This window comes from Mustela erminea, chromosome 14 (genome assembly GCF_009829155.1).
Source record: "Mustela erminea isolate mMusErm1 chromosome 14, mMusErm1.Pri, whole genome shotgun sequence".
Taxonomy (NCBI): Eukaryota; Metazoa; Chordata; class Mammalia; order Carnivora; family Mustelidae; genus Mustela; species Mustela erminea.
Window position 1 is genome coordinate 50,075,855 of NC_045627.1, and position 18,774 is coordinate 50,094,628.

The 18,774-nt window shown below is 57.8% G+C and overlaps 1 protein-coding gene across 8 annotated transcripts in view; it reads left to right on the forward strand.

Annotated features, from left to right (window-relative positions):
• Positions 1 to 1,535: 1,535 nt before the first annotated feature.
• LDB3 (LIM domain binding 3) overlaps positions 1,536 to 18,774 on the forward strand; it is a 59,713-nt gene continuing 42,474 nt past the window's right edge. For 5 of the 8 annotated variants that reach the window (XM_032312844.1, XM_032312847.1, XM_032312845.1 and 2 more), the window contains exons 1-6: positions 1,536 to 1,647; positions 1,739 to 1,854; positions 10,818 to 10,969; positions 11,496 to 11,571; positions 16,981 to 17,003; positions 18,093 to 18,296. In XM_032312844.1, coding sequence (XP_032168735.1) covers positions 1,762 to 1,854; positions 10,818 to 10,969; positions 11,496 to 11,571; positions 16,981 to 17,003; positions 18,093 to 18,296 — 548 coding nt within the window. In that variant the 5' untranslated portion in view covers positions 1,536 to 1,647; positions 1,739 to 1,761. Of the gene's footprint in view, positions 1,648 to 1,738; positions 1,855 to 10,817; positions 10,970 to 11,495; positions 11,572 to 12,873; positions 13,239 to 16,980; positions 17,004 to 18,092; positions 18,297 to 18,774 lie in introns of all 8 variants that reach the window. The other 3 variants (XM_032312843.1, XM_032312846.1, XM_032312849.1) reach the window with 1 other exon arrangement.

The window sequence follows — 18,774 nt, forward strand, 5'->3', positions numbered from 1 at the left end:
GGGATGGGGGGGCGTGTAGGGGTGGGGCAGGGGCTAGTATAGAGGAGGGTGGGGTGCTGGCCATGAGTGGCCGGCTTTCTGGGCCAGGCCCGGGCAGCAGGGACAGACTGGGCTGTGTGAAACACAGAAGAGGCAGTAGAGTGGGTGAAAGTATACAGGTCCCTCCCTGACTTCTTTCTCTGGATTTCTGTGTGAACTTAGGCAAGTTACCAAACGCTCTGGTGATGGGGGGTTCCTACCGTGCATGCTGTATGGGCAGGCCCACGGTATTAGGTAGGAGTCCTGGCAGCTGGGAAATTACTCACACCAGGGCCTGCACTGAGTCCTCAGGGCCCAGCTTAGGCTAGAGCCTTCCCAGAGGGCCAAAGAGCAGCTTCCATGAGCCTCAGTTTCCCCAGCCAGAGTCAGGATGGCCTTGATGTGTATCTCCAGGCCACACAGGGCCTGTGGCCTCTTCTGAGGAAGGACTTCTGGAGGTATCTTGGCCCTAAGACCACACTGGCTGGAGTCCTGAGGGGACTAGGCTCCCAGGCCCCCACCCAGAACACCCTGTCTCTGTGTTACAAGCTGAACACACCGCACGCACAGCCCCGTCCTTCTGCCTTCTGGCCCATATCCCAGCAGCTGAGCAAATGGCATCTCCTCCCCTCCTCCCTGCCCCCTGCCATTCCAGTGCAAAGGGCATGGGGATCTGGCATGCAACATTGGCAGCTGGAGCTTTCCATGCTGCTGTCAAGTTTTCCAGGGCACAAATGAGCCAGGAGAGCCAGGAATAACCACCAGGCCCCTAGAGGGTCTGGAGGGTGTGGGTCTGAGGCCTCTCAGACCCTAGGCCAGGACCCTGTGCCCTTCACTCCCATGCCTGGTCTGGGCATTGTGAGGTGTCTGCAGCCCCTGGGAACCCATTATCTGGCACGAGTCTAATAGGAATGAGCACCATTCAGTGCTCCAGCATAGCCTGGGTTCATTCCTGTGTGACCTTGGAGAAGTCACTTAACCTCTCTGAGCCCTGGTTGCTGCCGGCTAAGGTGGCAGCCTCTCAGGATCTGATGGGATAATGGCTTGAGGGACCCGATGCTGAGCTCGGGCATGCCCAGAGCTCCTGCTGTTATTAGGATTATTTTTACAGCTGGACAACCCTGGGCCAATTGCTAGTCTCCTGAGCAGAAGCCGGAGGCTCAGCTCCATCCCAGGCTTCCTTCTGGGTAAGCTACAATCTCAGGTCCTCACCAGGGAGCCCAGAGCAAGAAGACAGCAAACTGCAAAGCCCCTGCCCAGAGGAGCTCAGCCACAGTCTTCTGGGTGAAGGGGTGTGAGCTGAGCTGGGCAGAGAGAACACACATCTGGGCCCGAATGGGCAGAGGGAGCAAGGAGAGGAGAGCAAGGAGGAGAGAGCATTATCGCTAATCTGGCCGGTCCCCCATCCTGTGCCCTGGGGGGTGCTGGGTGCTGGACAGCCCTCCCTGGGGGCAATATTAGCCATGTGAGTCATGGTGGGAGGCTGCGGGCGGGCGGAGTGTAGGGTTACAGTCCATTTATGGGCGCAGCCGAGGGCAGATATCAGTGTCGATGGCATTCGTTCCCAGCTATTCTTAGGAGCCTCTCAGGAGCTCCACCAGCCTGGCCAGACAGCAAGGGACAGAACAGGCAAGGCTGGGGGTCGGGGGTAGGGGCCCAGGTATAGGCCAGGGAGGTGGGTGCGTGAGGGCCCTCTCACCCTCTCTTCTCTTGTTCACAGAGACTGCCGCTGTCAGCACCAGCATGTCTTACAGCGTGACCCTGACCGGGCCCGGGCCCTGGGGCTTCCGTCTCCAGGGAGGCAAGGACTTCAACATGCCTCTCACTATCTCCCGGGTGAGTGTGCGCTGCCCACACAGCCTGGTGCCCGCAGGGGCAGGACGCGCCCACAGGCGGGTGTGTGCATCCCTCCATCCCTGCGCTGTCCTGTCTGAGGCTCTTGGAAAAGCAGAGCATGCCCCGTCCCCAGTCTGGGGGCTGGGACTGGCTCCAGCTGGATGCTGCCAGCCGCAGACCCCTGGTTTCAGTCATAGCTGTTGTCCACCTGAGTTCACCGACCTGTCGTGAGTGTGAAACATGGGCAAATAGTGGGTGTCTTGAGCCAAGAAGGAAATGCCAAGTTTTCTGGGTAGGCAGGCCGGTGGATGGAGTATAGTTAATGCTTTCTTAAGCCCTTCCCTGGGGAGGGGGAACCCAGGGAGCCCCTAAGCCTGGAGCATCTCCATGGAAGTGGGCAGCTGCTTTGGGAAGAGGGCACTCCTAGCATGGAGAGTGCAGGTGACGTGCTGGCAGCTGGATAGATGGAGAGACTGAGGACTTCAGCAGTCCTGTTGTTGGGGTTCAAGGCTGGGCTGGGCTGGTGACTAGGCTCCAGTATCCACTCCATCCCAGGAGCAAGGTAACAGCCTCGCCTCCATACCCACCACCCCTTTCCTGGGCCTGCTGGGGATCTCCTGCCAGCTTCCTCCCTCCCCTCGCAGGGGCCCTACCCATTCGGACACGGCCACAGCTGCTCTGACTGTCTGACATCTTCTTCCCCATGCTCACCTGGGGAAATGGCCCATATGTTCTGCAGGGTCTGTGATCAGGGAACAGCTTGCTGGCGATGTCCCAGATCCCTGGAGATTGTCTGAGTAACTCTATTGCCTAACCAGAAACACTCAAGTCCAGAGAGGCGATAAGCTAGATGCACTTGAGAGGAAGCTGTCTTTGTCTTAACCACCACTGGGCAACCCCCACCCCTCCCCATGTCTAGAACATGGTAGGCACTCAGGTAGCACTTGTCAAGGGACTCCCCAGCAAGTCTGGCAGAGCTAGGGTGAAGACCTCAGGGCTCAGGGCGGGCTGTGAGGTGTGGGAGGAGCAAGATAAGCTGAGCCTGGTGGGGTCAGGCTGAGACTGAGCTCCCCACACCACTGGTGTGGGCTTGAGGGGGCAGCCTGGGGTTCCAGGCAGTCACTGGTTGGGGGTTTGGGGGGATGATGGCCCAGGGAGTCTGGACCCTGCCCACCTGGGGACAGGGAGGCACTTTCTTCCTCAGGGCCGCAGAGATTTGTCATGGGCCTGGGGGTAGGGGGCAGGAACATGGGGGTGGGCAAGGGGGGCCCTCAGGTGGGTAGCCAGGGAAGGCCTGGAGGTGCTTGGCAGAGAGGACAGGGAACCAATGCCCCCATGGAGGGGCAGTTCCGGTTGTGGAACCTGAAGTGGGCCTTTGGGGGGAACCTGAGAAGGAGAAGCCCCCCTCAGGAGTGCCAGAGGAGCCTCATAACAGCTATAGAGGACATGACCCCCTGGGGGGGGCGGGCACTGGCCTGGCTTGAGTCCAGGGAGAGGACCACGTTGATCCCACTGGAGGTCTGGCTCATCTAATCTGAGTCTTCATCCCTCCAGACCCACTGTCCCAGAGGCCCTGGTGTGTAATGCTAGGAGGACACCCAGAGCCTTGTACGCCCTGCCTGATGACATGCTGCCATGTGGGCTCAAATGCGTGGATGTGGCCCCCTCCCTCCAGGACCCTGCACAGCTCCCCACCAGCACGGTCACAGGGCTATCCACCTTTACCATCATGGGTCCACAGGCCTCCCATGCCTGGGACTAAGCCCACATCTCCCCCCCGTCCTTACAGTCCTCAAGGCCTCATGCTGGTGCTCCTTGCCCCAGCGGGTGGAAATTAGCCTCCTGGCTCAGGGGCACCCAGGATAGCCAATGACCTCACCCCAGATCTATGCACCACCTGGCCTTGGCCAGCCCAGGGCTTATATTGCAGCACAGAGGCCTTAAGCTAGACAGCAGGAAGAATGTCCCCACCGCATGGAAAGGGTATATTGGGAGGTAATGGAACCAATGACTACGGGGGACCTTTATAAATAGAACCCCCAACTCCAGCAGGGCATCGGGGGCCAGGGATAATGGCCTCTTGGCTTCCTTCAGAGGTGTGCCCCAAATCATCAAAGCAATGGAACAAGCTGGGCTGGGCGCTCGGTCCTCCCCAGGGTTCAGAACCTCTCCACAGACTCCTCTGTGGGGCCACTGATGCCCTGGGCTGGGGCATCCCCGGCTCAGACCCAGGATACTCCCACGGGGGCTGTGGTGTTTCCTGCTGGGGCTCTCAAGGCCCTTCTGCAGCAGGAACTTCTCCCTCCGTGGGAGTAGGATGCAAGGCCCATGGATGCTCTGGCATCCTGGCCTGAGCCTTTGGAACAGGCCAGTGGCGGCAAAGGGTGGTGGGGTGGGGGGTGGGGATAATGAAGGCAGGGCCTGCTCACTCTCAGCAGGGCCGACACCCCTGGGCATCTGAGGCAGGGTGGGGGTGGGGCTCTGGGATTACCATCTCACCTCAGTGCCAGCCAAGCTGAGGCTCAGATTTGCTCGGGAGCTCTGGTGACCTCAGTAACCCCTAACTCCCTGGCTTGCCCTCCACCCTTGGGCTGGGGATTAGCAGAAGAGGACTGAATGGGGCCTGTCCCTTGTCAGCTGGAGATGCAGGCTGCCACTCCTCCTGTAAGAAGGCTGCCCCCCTCAGGCTGAGTGGTAGCTCCAGTCTCCACCCTACTCTGCCCCTGCCCCGCCCACCCGCCAGAATCAGCCCAGGGGCGATAACAGCCCGCCACGGCCTCCTTTCAGTGGGTCTCCGCGAGGACCCACAGAGAAGTGGGCTCAGGAGGGAAAGTGGGAGGGTGGAGGGGAAATGCCTTTATTTATCCGGGACAGGTGCGGCTGGGCCTGCAACATGAGCTCCCCTCCCACCGCCCCCCTGCCAGCCCTAGCCAGTTCTCCAGGAAGTGGGGGAGGGATGGAAGCAGCCACGGAGGAGCGCTCCAAAGGACGGGCCTGCCCCTGTCCAAGCTACGTCAAGAGGCTGGGGCCCTGGTCTGGGGCCTTGTCCTTGGTGCACGCTGCAGCCCTTGACTTTCGGGAAGAAGCGTGTGCTTTTGTCTGGCTCTGTTGCTCACAGTTGTGCTGCCTTTGGAGCCAAGTTGTAGGTTCTCCTGCTCAGCCTGGTTGTCTCATCTGTGAAATGGAAGTGTGCATGGCTGAGTGCTTTCTTTTTTTCTTTTCTTTTTTTTTTTTTTTTTAGATTTTATTTATTTATTTGACAGAGAGAGATTACAATTAGGCAGAGAGGTAGGCAGAGAGAGAGAGGAGGAAGCAGGCTCCCTGCTGAGCAGAGAGCCCGATGTGGGACTCGATCCCAGGACCCTGAGATCATGACCTGAGCCGGAGGCAGCGGCTTAACCCACTGAGCCATCCAGGCGCCCCGCTGAGTGCTTTCTAACAAGCATGGGAAAGTGCTGTGCACCCGTTGTTCTGCTGAGGTGGTGGTGAGGATGGGGGAGCGGTGGGGCCCGAGCCAGGCCCCCGGGGTGGGGTGGGGTAGGCATGCGGGAGGCCCTTCTCTCTGCTCCAAGGCCTCTGTCCCTTAAGGCCTTATTCATCTGGCCTTGTAGGCTTTCCTGGGGCACCAGCCCAGAAGCTTTTGCTTCTTTGCTGTTTTTTTTTTTTTTTTTTTTGTTCCAGTATTTGTCAGATCTCCTAGTTACGGTGGGGACGCAGAGGACAGAGGGTCCCCTGGGAGGGGGAGGGGGACAGGCGGAGACTATTCTGGGTTAACTGTGCCGGCCATTCCCGGAATTTTGAGGCCTTAGTGCTGTTTCTTGGGCAGCGCCTAGCAGTGCTGACAGGCTGAGCTGTTTATAGCCACACTGAAGGTCAGGCAAGCCTCCGGAGGACTGCTGTGAGGCTGGCCGGGGCCTTCCCAGATGAGCGAGTGGGGAAGATAACCGGACAGAGGCCCCCAGCTGGGGAATGCGTTCTTGGAGGTTCCCAGGCCAGGCATTAGCCCTGCCTGCTTCCCTCCCAGGTGCTCAGAGCTGTCCCTGACTCCATAGTTTACATCTGGGTTGACTCTCAGTGTTGTTCAGTCTGTGGGTTTGGGCCAACGTAGAATAACTTAGATCCACAATATCACATCATAGAAAATATTTTCACTGCCCTAAAAATCCTCTGGGCAAGGAGAGGCTCTTTGTGTATAGCCAAGACTCTGGCTTGTTTATCAGCCAGGGTGGAGCTGGGGAGTGGGGCCATGGGGAGACAGAAGGTTCCAGTGAAAGGATGAGAGATGGAGCAAGGCCCCAGGGGAGGCCAGATGGGCAGGGAAGCAGAGCATGGCTTGATGGTAATTTAATCACATCATGTTAAATGCACTTAGGGCTCCATGGGAAGTCTGCTGGGGTGGTCACTCTGGGCAGTTTGGGAGGAGATTCTGGAAGATGCATAGTTCACCGCAACTACCATCTACCCTTGCCCCCCAAGCCCCTGCCACACCTACGCTGGCAGCTCTAGAAGGGAAGGAAGGCAGGGACCTGTCTGGTTTGGAGCACCGAGAGTGAAGGCTGGGAACCTTTGCAGAGCCCAGCCACCCCCCTGCCACCAGGGAGCTGGGGAAATAGGACCCTATGTGCACCTGAGCCCTGACCAGTGCCTTGCTTCCCTGGGACCCTGGTCAGGACTTCTGTCTCTTCCAGCTGATGCTCAGGCCCCTCTAGGGACGGAAGGCTGGCTTAGGACTGGTCAGTTGAGGCTGGCCCCTCACACCCCGCTTCCTTCCAGCCCCAGATCTTGTTTCCCAGTGGAGCCAGGGTACAGCTACCCAGTCTCCTCCCCTATGGCGCCCTCCGTGCTCCGGGGGCAGGGCTGGGGGCCAGCCCCTGTCTCTCCTCCACTGGGAACTTCCCTGAGGCTTTCTCGGCTCTGCACCTCCTTATGGATAACTTATTTAAACATGTAATCCTCCCAGCGATTGTGTGCGAAAGGCATTGCTGCTGTCTTTACCCAGAGAGTGTGGAGGCTGCCCTGTACCCTCAGGTCTGACTCGGACCAAAGTCTGTGCTTTTTGCTTTATTGCCTCCCTATAAGTCACCCAACAGTCACAGAGGCCACGGCTGCTCCCTCCTAGCACCTGCTAGCCTGGTGTCCCTTCTCATGGACCCAAAACCACGGCCCAACAAGAAGGAAGGGCTCCCATGAGTCTGGTGGCAGTTTTGGCCCCCAGGGACCTCAGGAGCTTTTGAGAACAGGCCATGCTCCTGGAGCTCTGCCCACATCTGGGCTCTGAGTTGAGAGGTGGCTGTTGGTCGGAGAAGAATGAAAAGTGAAGTGAGAATGAACTGTTGTTATGAAGAGGTTTTCAAATGCTCAAAAGAGGATATAAAGACTTCAAAGAAAAAAATCCTCCAAGGATTTAGTGGCTTTAGGTCCTCTGTGGGACAAGGAACGCAGAGAGAGAAGCAGAGAGTCAGGCAAGAGACACATGGGTATACCACACCTGCACTGCACTCTTCCCAAGTCCTGGGCTTTGGGCAGGGGTCCCCGGGTGGCCTCACACTCCTGCAGGACAGGCTGTTCCTGAGAAGAGGGTGGGGATCTGATGGCCCTTGGACCAAGCAGGGGGCGACCTCCTTAGGGTCCCTGCCTCCTCTTAGGAGACTTGGACCGAGCCAAAGAGCACCCTTCCAGAAGAGAATTACAGTACCCTCCACCCACCTCCACCCACCCCCAGTCTCAGAGGTCATGGGCCCTGCTCAGGGCAGCTGAAAGCCAGGCCAGCTGAGCCCTGATGAGCAGACACAGGTGTGGGGAGAGAGGCGCCAGGAAGGCAGGAGCTAGCTTGGCACTCTCCTAGGGGAGCTTGGTTGCTAACTAGGCCCTGGGGAGGCTGGGCATTTCCCAGGGAACCAGGATCACCCAATCTATACTGGGAATGAGGTGGAGCCAGGCAAGAGGGAGGCAGGAGACCCCGTGGAAAGATACAGTGTTAGCCCACGCTTGAGGAAGACAGATGTCCCCAGGGCAGCTCCAAAGAGAGGGCATTCCCAATAGTCCTACACTTTGCCCTAGCTGATCTGGCCCCAGCAGCTCTGGATGTCATTCTGGCGTCCTTGCTCACACATCCATGATCTTCTGGACACAGCTCCAGTCCTGGCTGGCAGGCCTCACCTCTGCAGGCAGAAGGCCTGCCCTTCTATCTGGGGTCTGTGGTGGCCATACCTGGGAGCTCATTATGCTGTCTGTAGATGGTGAGAAGCATCTGGGAGAGTCCTGGTATGGGGAAGCCCTGGTGTGGGGGGTGTCCTACTGTGGGGGAGCCCTGTGGGCGGTTCACGAACACCGCAGAGGCATTGCACAATTCACCCTGAATGGAAGCATATGGGTATCCGCTATTTTCTCTGAAAACCTTCCAAACTAAGACGGATTACCATACGGAGAGGCTAGACATGTGACACAGAAAGCTGAACCGTGTGAAGGTAGAAGCTCAGTGGCAGGTGTGGGGATGCTCCCTGTAGAGTTCTGTCTGCTTTCTCTGTTTGAAGATACATATCAGAAAATGCTGGGGATAGCATAGGCCTGAACGCGAAACCAGGAGGAGTAGGGAAAGCCGATTTTCTGCAGACAGGCCCAGCTTGCCCCTCAGCTTGCCCTCAGGAGTCCCCTCTTGGCCCAGAAAGTGCTTTGTTTTTCTCTGGGTTTTTTGTTTTGTCGTTTTTTTTTTTTTGTTGTTGTTGTTTTTGTTTTTACCCTTTGTTCAACCCTTAAAATAAACGGAAACAACACTCCTGTCATTAGTAGAGTCTCCCCGAGGCCATGAATTTGGGGATAAGGGATGTGCATTTTGAGAAGGCCCAAGTAATTTTTTTTTTAAGATTTTATTTATTTATTAGAGAGAGAGTATGTGTGCTCATGAGCAGGGGGAAGGGCAGAAGGAGAGTGCGGAGCCCAACCTGGGGCTCGATCCCAGAACCCTAAGATCATGACCTGAGCCGAAGGCAGATGCTCAACCGACTGAGCCACCCAGGCACCCCAGCCCAAGTAATTCTAAGATACCTCTGTTGGAGCCAGGAAAGTGGGCTGGACTTTGGTTTCCTGGCAGTCTATGGGGTGGTTTCTCTACTGTCCCTGCCAGGTCTCTGTGGATTCATGGGTGAGGGGAGGCTACTCGGCGTTGGTGAAGCTAGCGCAGTCCCCAGGGCTAACTGGGCACTTCCTCCTCGAGGACTCGTCTGCTCTTGCTGCTGTCCCTGGGTTTGCACAGGCGGTTTGCAACCTGGCCTTTAGAGCCCACCAGGGACTAGAGCCTGGTGACCACAGGTGGCCCTGGTTTGGTGGAAGATTCCTCATGAGGGGTGTTGCAGGAGGCTTCCGTCCATGTCTGGGAGCCCAGGGCCTGGCAACCAGGATAGGGGATTTTCCCTAGGTCCTCTTTGGACTCCTTCTAGGATGGTCCCCCAGGCCAGGGCCAGAAAACGGCTTCTGCCAGCATTAGAAGCCAGCCTTGTCCCTGGGCTGTAGACAGGAAGGTGACTGAGATGTGCCCATAGAAGCCAGGAAAGCTGGCTGGTGGGCATGTTGGGGAACAAAAGCCAAGGGACATCCTCTAGTTACAGATTGGTGGGGGCTGGCTCCCAGAGCCTCCTCTTTCCTGTGATGTCACTGGGGCAAGCTCTGTATGTCATTCTACATGATGTCACAGGGGGCCTTCCACATGATATCATGGGGGTCAAGTCATTCTTTGTGTTATCTGTAAGGGGTAGGGTATGGTATTTCGTGTTGTGACATGGGGGTGTAAAGCCAGTCTTGGTGACATTCCATGAGGCATCTTTGGAACTGGAGCTTCCTCACATTCCATGTGATGTCCCGAGGGGCCAGCCATCAAGTTATCATAGGTGATATCATCTAGGCCCTCCAGAATTTTGCATTTCAAGTGACATCTCTGGGCTGGTGGGGGGCATGCTGTTACGGAGGACCAGGCCTATGGAATTTGGCGTTGTGCATGATGTCACTAAGAGTGGGTCTTAGCCATCCTGACATTGCATGTAATGTCCCTGGGAGGGTGGCCTTGACATGACAGGAGATATTCTTGGCGTGTGGTGTCTATAGCATTCTGTGTGATCACCCTGGGGATAGGGGGCCCCAGACTCTAACATTCTGTGATATCATTAGTGTGCAGGATTTGGGATCTGGCCCCCACACCTGCATCTCCTCTTCTGGAAGTCTGAAGCCAGCCACATAGTGCTGAGCCTTGCCCCATGCCCCAGCAGACCTTGCTTCCACAGCTCTCTGCTTCCCTGCCATGATAGCCCTAGGCACTTGCCCTGGGGTGCTCCCCTGAGGGCTCATCTGTTCTGGGTACTAGCCTGGCAGAGTCTCTGTGGTGGTGCTGAGTCTTAACTCGTGCATATACCCTCCCTCCTGGAGCCCAGAAAGTGCTCCATGGGTTTTGGGGGTGCAGCCATTATAGTAGGCTAATTGGTGTAACAGACAGCCCCCAAGTCTCAATGGCCTAGCATAGCAGAAGCTTACTTCTCCCTTGTGCAACATCAGATGCAGTACTTCTTAATCCTCTCTCCTCCAAGCAGTGAGTTGAGGATTTGGGTCCTTCCGTTGGTGGCTCAGCTGTCCTCTTCTGGGTCCTCTGCATCCAGTCAGCTAAGAAGGAGAGAGAGTGCAGGATGTCAAGGATGGTGGCTAGAGGCAGGCCTGGAAGTGGTGGGTATTGCTTCCATCCACATTCCCCTAGCCAGGGCTGGGCTCTGGGTCACATTCAGATACAGAACGCTAGGCAGAGGGGTGATGGTGTGCCAGGAGGAGGCATCGGGCTTGGGGAGCAGCGGGTGCTGGTCATAGTGAATGAAAGTGGAAATGGCAGGCCTCTACTGGATGATCCCTGGTGACTCTTCCTCAAGAACGGCCTGGGTCCACCCTTTGTATGCTCACTGCTGCCCCCCCATCTGTCATTCTCTCAGATCACACCGGGGAGCAAGGCCGCCCAGTCCCAGCTCAGCCAGGGTGACCTCGTGGTGGCCATCGACGGAGTCAACACAGACACCATGACCCACCTGGAAGCTCAGAACAAGATCAAGTCTGCTAGCTACAACCTGAGTCTCACACTGCAGAAGTAGGTGGGAGCTCTCCAGAGCAGGGGGTAGAGGGACGTGGGCATCAAGGGCCCAAAAGAAGGGGTCCGGCAGCAGTCATGTGGGCCCAGCCTGTGCCACAGGATCACACAGCAAAGTAAGGAGGGCCTCTGGACCAGGAGGAGGACAGGGCCAAGCCATCAAACACCTGACATGTCTGTGCCTCACTTTATGGATAAGCCTTGGGGGTCGGGACGGTCACAGTGCTGCCAGTCAGTGCGGAGGGAGTTGGGCCTGAAAGCCCTGCCTCCTCTTTGCCCCAGATAGCCTCCCAAGGACCTAACAGAGGCCCATGGGAGCAAAGTGTCCAAGGGCCATGACTTCCTCATCCTGGTCAGGCCCAGTGCCTTCCTGGAGTCACACAGTCCATGGGGAGGACAGCGGACCTGAAGCTGTGGCCCAGTGACCCAGGTCTCTGATGTTCTCTGTCTCCAGCCCTGCCCTGGCAGGAGCTCCTGGTCTTAGTGGCAGTGGTCTTCACTTGGACCCCTTTCTGGTTTCTTCCAGGTCAAAGCGCCCCATCCCCATCTCCACAACAGCACCCCCGGTCCAGTCCCCTCTGCCAGTGATCCCCCACCAGAAGGTAGGTGCTGACTCCACTCTCAGCGGTGGTTCCTGTGGGGTGGCCCCTGGTCTGCCTGCCTGGCCCTTGGTTGGCCCAAACCGGACAGAGTAGTAGGATTAGCCGTCTCCTTGCCCCAGCTATGGCTGAGCGTGAAGGAGTGGGGGCAGGCCCCCAAGAAGAGGCGTTCCAGCCCCCATGCAGTACCAAGTGTGGGGTGTCTGCCTGGGTCCTGGTCCTGGGACCTCATGGCTGGGCTGCTGGGAAACCAGCCTAGGCCATGGTGTTTTTAGGAGAGGGATCTTCCTCCCAGCTAGGTGGGGACAAGGATCCTGAGGGTACTGGGAAGGGGGGTCCCTGGGGCATGAAAGCCAGAGACCCTGGTTCAAGCAGCCAGCCCAGGCATGGAGGGAGGGGGCCTGCTGGTCCTCAGAGTTTATCTCTGACATAGGGTCTCTCCCACCGTTTTCCACTGCCCCTCCCGACTGGATGTCCCAACAGCCCCCTCAGAGGTGCTGATGGTAGTCAGGCAGCAAGCCCAAGGCAGGCATACCTCACCACGTTGCCTGCCACCCCCTCAGTGCTCCCTTGAAGCAGTTCAACCCTGTGTGCCAAAAGGACTTGAACTGAAGCATGGAAGGCCCTCCCCACCCCTCCTGCAGGGCCCACCCCCTGCCTCCTGCATGACCTCAGTCTGATACAAAGAGGCTGACAGGGGCTTGGGGTGGGTGACAGATGGGGGAAGGGAGCAGAGGGTTGCTTGGGAGAAGCTGCACAGGCAGACTGTGGGAACAAGTTGTCAGCCCCGCAGTGTCCCCATTTTCCCTCTTGCATTTCTACTTTGCCTGACCACTGCCAGCTCAGGGTGGGGGGCCTCTGGCTGGCCATGTGGAGGCATCTCAGTATGGGGTTGGTAGAGCAGGAGGCCAGGCTGTGCCAACTAGGGGCTTCCACTCAGGGCAACGGAAAGCAGAGAGAGGATGGAGGAGGCTCTCCCCAACTCCCTGAGGCCCACGTCCCCTTTCCCGCAGCCCTGCAGGTGGGCTGGCTTGGCTTGGCTTTTTGTGTGGGGCTGGCACTTTGGTCAGGAGGATGTGGGCCTCAGGGCCAGGGATGGGCGCCTCCCTCCCTCTCCTCGACAAAACTCTTCTCTTGCAGGTGTCCGTTGTGTCCCCTCCCGAGCTCTGCGTGGTCGCAGCAGGGGGTAGGCTGCTGGGCGCTCACACTAACACCTGTGTTTCAGGTCCTTGCGGAAGCGCTGGGACCCCTATGGCCTCTAACCGCTCTCTTCTCTCTCCCCTGCATGGCGCTGCTCTGGGCCAGGACCCCGCTCGGGACACGAACGGCAGCCCGGCGGCCCTCAGCCCCAACCCTGAGGCAAGGGCGAGTCTGGGCACCCCGGGCACCCCGGAGCTCAGGCACACCTTTAGCTCCTTCTCCCAGACCTCCGTCTTCTCCTCACACACCGAGGCCTCTGAGCCCGGCCCTCCGCGGGGCAGCCCAGGGGCCAAGACCAGCCTGGAGGGAGCCCTGGACTCATTCAGCCCGAAAGCCCCGCAGGGCTCGAGCCAGCCAAGGCAGTATAACAACCCCATTGGCCTGTACTCAGCAGAGACCCTGAGGGAGATGGCTCAGATGTATCAGATGAGCCTCCGAGGGAAGGCCTCAGGTGCTGGACTCCCAGGAGGGTAGGTAACAGGTGCGCCGCTCTCTGCTGGTGGTCTGGGGCCACCGGGGTCCTCAGTGCTCACGGAGGCTCGGCCAGGCAGTCAGAGCAAGGAGCTGGCCTCAGTCGGCCCACGCAGTGGCACAAGCCTAGAGCCGTACAAGTAATAACCTGGCCGGTATTTTTATCAGGAGCCAGACGTATTTATTTTCCATAAGCTGGGGTGACGTGTTGGATCCTGTAGAGGGGGAAACTGAGGCTCAGAGGTTTAGTCGAGGTCCAGCCGTCCCGCTGCTAAGTGGCTAAGTGAGGTCTGAATGCAAGAGATACTGACTCCCAAAACATCCATACCAGCACCCCCTTGCCACACAACGCCCCCCCCCCAAGATGAAGCCTGCTGTCTCACGGAACCCTGGGACAAAGGTCCCTCCCCTGGAGGAGCCCTGAGGCAGGAGCAGGGAAGAAATAGAAAGGTAGGAGGGTAAGTTCTCTGGGGGCTGGGAGTGATCTGGGAAGGCTGCCTGTAGGTGGGAGCGACTGAGCTGGGTGCAGAAAGATTCAGGAATGGGGTGAGTGTCATGGGCTTGTAGAACTGAGCCAAGATAGAATGAGGCAAGGAAGAACCGAGGACAAAGAGGGTGTGTAGGAGAACGGTAGCCTGCCCCCCACAACCCGCTGAGCACCAGCTGGTGGGACTCTGTGAGCACAGGAGCTAAAAGAATCTGCAACCAGGGTACGCATCGTGGAGGGGTTGAGGGGAGGGAGACCCCAAGCCAAGCACGTGCTAGCTTCTAAGCCCTTCCTGCTTGTATCTTATTCTAACTTCTCGGCTACAATCGGTATAATTATCTTCATGTGCTCTAGAGGTGGAGCAGGCTGAGTCAAGGCCATTATGGCCCAGTGGTTAGGGGTTCAGGGTTCCTCCTCTGTACCTGGGTATGAGACTGTCCATATCTCAGGATTGCCGGCAGGATGGAAAGAGGACACACGTTGCACAGCCCTGAACTCCGAGCCAGCACACTTGCCTTGTGCTACCTGAAGTCACACGGTAGATGCACCCAGGAGTTAGAATCAGAATCTGGGTCAGTCTGGCCCCGCCCATGCCCTTCCTTTGCCCTTGCCACAGAAGGTACCTGTGCCCCACTGGTTCACTGCTCCCTTGCCGATCCCCAGCTTCCCCATATCCCTCAGCCTTTTCTGGGATCCTGTCTGAAGCTGGCCTTGAGCACTCCACAGCCTGAGCACCTGGACCCCAGCCTCCTCAGACCAAGGCGTCAGAACCATAAACCCTGGGCTTTTCCCAGCAAGGAGCTTCTGCCAAAAAACCCGAGGAATGACAGAGCAGAAATGGCCTCCTTCCACCTTGGATGGGCTGGTAGCTCTTTCTGGTGCTCTCTGGAACTGGCCCCTGGCAAGGAAATCAGTCTCTGAGAGACAGGGACCTCCATGAAGCCCACCTACAGTGACAATAATATGTCCCCTTGTGAGCCCTCAGTCTAGACTTGGGACCAACTCACAGTCCATGTGCTTTATTTAACTTCAGCTCTCAGCAACTTCAGAGGTGAGCATCATTTCCCCCATTTCCTAGCTGGGAAGTAGAAGCTCAGAGTGAGTGATTTGGTCAAGGTCACACACAGCTAATAAGCACAGAGGCACACAGGGCTGGTACCCGGGTCAGCCTGACTCCTCCCTATATGGTGATAGGGACCTCACAACCTGGCCAGGAAAATCAAGGGCCAGCCCCATCCCAGCTTCCCATGACTCCAGGGGTGCCTTCCCTCTGGTGCAGGGGCTTCTCAGAAGCCGACAAGTGTTAATTTATTACTCGACACTCAGAGCAGCAGGGTCCAACAGCTTCTCTAAGGGTAGACAGGCTAGTGGAAGGAGTACATCTCCATTCATCCACAGTAAAGGCTATGCTGCGGTCCCCGGGCGATGCTGGAAGCAGGGAGCCTCTGACCTGGGCTAGCCCAGGCAGCTTCTGATGGGCTGAGGCTACCAGCTTTGCTAAGTGCCTGTGTGCAGGAAGGTGGCAGGGCTGGTAAATGCTAATCCCCACATCCCATCCATTGCACACGTAAGTCATGACAAGGGCTTTACACTCCGGATTCTGTTTAGCGTGCACAGCCTGTCTGCGCAGTGGCCACCATCATCTTGATTTTGTGAATGAGGGACTGAGGCTGAGACTGGTGGGGAACTGCCCAGAGTCACAGCGCTAGGAAGATTCAGGGTAAGGATTTAAACTCTGTCCCACCTGGCTCCAAAAGGAAGTTCCTTGTCCTCCTCTCCAGGCAGCTTGCAATGTGAGTCTTCGACAGCTTGAATCCTCTTGGGAGGACTGGCAAGAACAAACAGGGTGCGAGATCCCCAGGCCAGAGCATGGCAGCAGTCCCTCTCCAACCGCCATGAGCTGGCAGGGCAGGGCAATACCCCTCAGGGCATTCGGTGCAGGGGCCTCTGGGTGGATCTTGACTGATTCTCCCTGAGACCTGGTGCTGGCTCCTCTCTGAGCTGTCTGCTGTGGGCCACTCAGCCTCCAAGTCTTCAGGTGGGAGCTAGGCATGGAGCAGGAGTCAATGCCAAAGACGGTGCCGGGTGCTGGGACAGGGAAGGGCAGAGGCGGCATTCCCCTTCCCCACCCCACTGCCCTCTGTAGGGGACATTGGGCTGGTCAGGGCAAGAGCTGACCCTGCAGCTGTCAGCACTGGCCAGAAATGGAGAAGGGATGGAAGATCTTTCCTAATATAGCTCCACTTGGAGCTATTTGAGCCTAGAGGACAGAGGGAATTTTATCAGCTCCAAGACTGTGAGGCGTGCAGCTAGAGGGCCCCCTAGCTTTGGCCTGGCCAAGGGATGACCAGGGTCAGGCTAGTTGGGGCCCAGGATCTCCCAGCCAGAGCCCTGAGTGGTCCAGTCTGCGACAGGGGCAGGGATGCCACCAGCGCTCTTTTCCCTCAGGTTTCTGACAAGGCCATTGGTGTTGCCCCGGTCTGCCCTGCAAGGGATTTGCATTTAAGGAAACCTAATGCAGGCAATGCCTTTCCAAAGAGATGATGCTCCAGGAAGCTCGCTCTATACAAAAGCGAGGGCAGGGTCCCTCTTAGGTCTGAGTTGGGTTGCCTTGGCTAGGGACTTTCCTGCAATACCCCTTGGACCTTCTCCTGAGCCTCTGCCTTCCTCCATCCTGCTTCACTGACCGTCCACAGGGCCTTTAGGGACAGTCACAGGGGACTGCACTTCTGTGCCCCAGAAGTAGCAGCCAGGGCTGCCTGTGCCCACTCTGGGAGGGAGAGTACATCTGGGAGACTGTGGGTAACCCGACTGCACCCCCCCAGCACCACTGCCAATTACACAAGGATACGTCCAGAATGGCTGACTAGCTAGGAGGCACCTACAGCCTGGGCTTGGCCCATAGCAGCCGCAGCTGGTCCTGTCTCTTCTCCATCTTCCTGTCTTGGGGTCTCCAGCCAGGCAGTATGTGGCACCCATGAAGATGGACTAGAAAACCCTTACTCCTGGCAAAGCTTCAGGGACTGTGGACCTACTGAGAGGGTAGCACCACTGTCAGCACCTTTGACCCAAACTCAGAGGCCGTGACCCTGACTTGGAGCCCTGCCCCTCTCCTCGGCACCCCACCCCCTGCGCCTGTCAGAGCTGGAGCAGCCTCCATGAGGGCCAGTCTGAGGATGGTCCCAGCACTCAGAGCCCCTGGCAGGACCACACTCTGACAGCCCTGTCTTCTTTGCTCTTTCTCTCCTCCCCAGGTGGTAGCCAACTCTCCAGCCAAGTTAGTATCAAAGGAAAGCATGTGTGTGCGCTCTGTGCATACCCCAGCATGCGTCCGAGTGTCTGTGGGTCTGGACAGCGTGCGCCTGCGTCAGCACGTGTACATGCGTGTGCATGTGTGAGTGGGCGTGCATTCGTGTCCCGGAGCGAGCCTGCATGTGAGTGGATCTGCAAGTATGGAGGAAAGGCACGGGGGAGGGGTGCCAGGTCTCTGTCGGATGTCGGATGCGCCCTTTCCCTTCGCCCTTTCCTGTGGTGGCTGCTTTGGACCAGCAGGCTGGCTCTGGGGGGAGGGGAGGACGGTGGTGGAGTGTGTGCCGTGCTCCTGCTGGGTTCCACGTGAGCCTGAAGACATTTCTGTCCTGGGGGTGGCGGGACTACTCCAAAGGGCTGCGCTTGATCTTCTGGGCCCGGGGAGTGCGCTCATCTGTTGGAGGGGAGCGCCCCGATGGGCAGAGACTGCGGGCTGCACAGCCAGCCGGACTTGAGGGGTACTGAGCAGCCCGAGTCCTGCTCCAAGGAAGAAACACGTGCCCTGGATCATCTGGAAGAGCAGAGCCCTGGGCCACGGAGGGCATGGCCAGCAGGATGAGCCCCATCGTGGAGGAACCTTGCTCAGAACCCCTATGGGTGCCCCCGCGGGGCTGCTTTTTGCCTTTCGGTCATTCTGGACTCTGCTTGGGCTGCCGCTGCTTCTCACGTGTGGCCCAGCTCCTGTCCCCGACTCCCAACCCTCTTTGTCTCTGCTTCCTTGCTGGTGAGGTGAGAGAGCTTCCAGTGCCTGGCGCCCCCTGCTGACCCTGAGATGTAGCTCGCTCAGGCTGAGCAGAGGCTTCCCAGGGTCTGGTATTGCCAGGGTGGGCGAGAGAAACCGGCCACGAAGGGCTCTGGGGAGGGTGCTAGGGTTTTCTCTACCAGACCCCACTGTCCATAGTTCAGGGGACTTGGGGGACCTATCTGGGATCAGGCCTTGGGAGGTCTCTCCATCACCAGCCCTTTCCTTGACCCCCTGTGTAACACCACCTGTTGCCTTTTCTCCTTCTGCCTCCCTTCCTCTTCCTCCTCTGCTCTCCCTACTGCCCTCCCCCAGCGCCGACTACCAGGAACGGTTCAACCCCAACGCCCTGAAGGACTCTGCCCTGTCCACCCACAAGCCCATTGAGGTGAAGGGGCTGGGCGGCAAGGCCACCATCATCCATGCGCAGTACAACACACCCATCAGCATGTATTCCCAGGACGCCATTATGGACGCCATTGCTGGGCAGGCCCAGGCCCAGGGCAGTGACTTCAGTGGGTAAGCGCCTCCTCTCCTCCGCTGTTGCTCATCGGTCATCGCCTTCACCACTGGCTGGGCCTCCTCACCAGTGGAGGCCAACGGCACCAGGCTGCTTGGTGCCATCAGAGACTTTGGGTATCGAGACCAGCTTTCCTCCCTCACCTTGAGCCTCTAGGGCCATGGCTGTTGGAGGGGAACCTTTGCCATGCCTTCCAGAACACCATATTCTCTCTTCAGAATCAGTCTCAGCTTTAGGAGAAGGGTGGAAAATCAACGAATATGGTGCTTGCTCCAAGCGCTTCTCACAGCTTCTGCATTTTCCCCCGGACTCCGCAAGGGGGTCAGTTTAGAAAGAAACATCTGGAATCCTGGGTCACATCTGGATAAACCAGTCTTCTCATAGACTAAGCCATTCTTTGGGGGAAGTTTTTGCTTTCTTTCAATGATGAGAGCAATTCAAACGGATGACCAGGTTTCTTGTTTGGGAAGGGGCCTC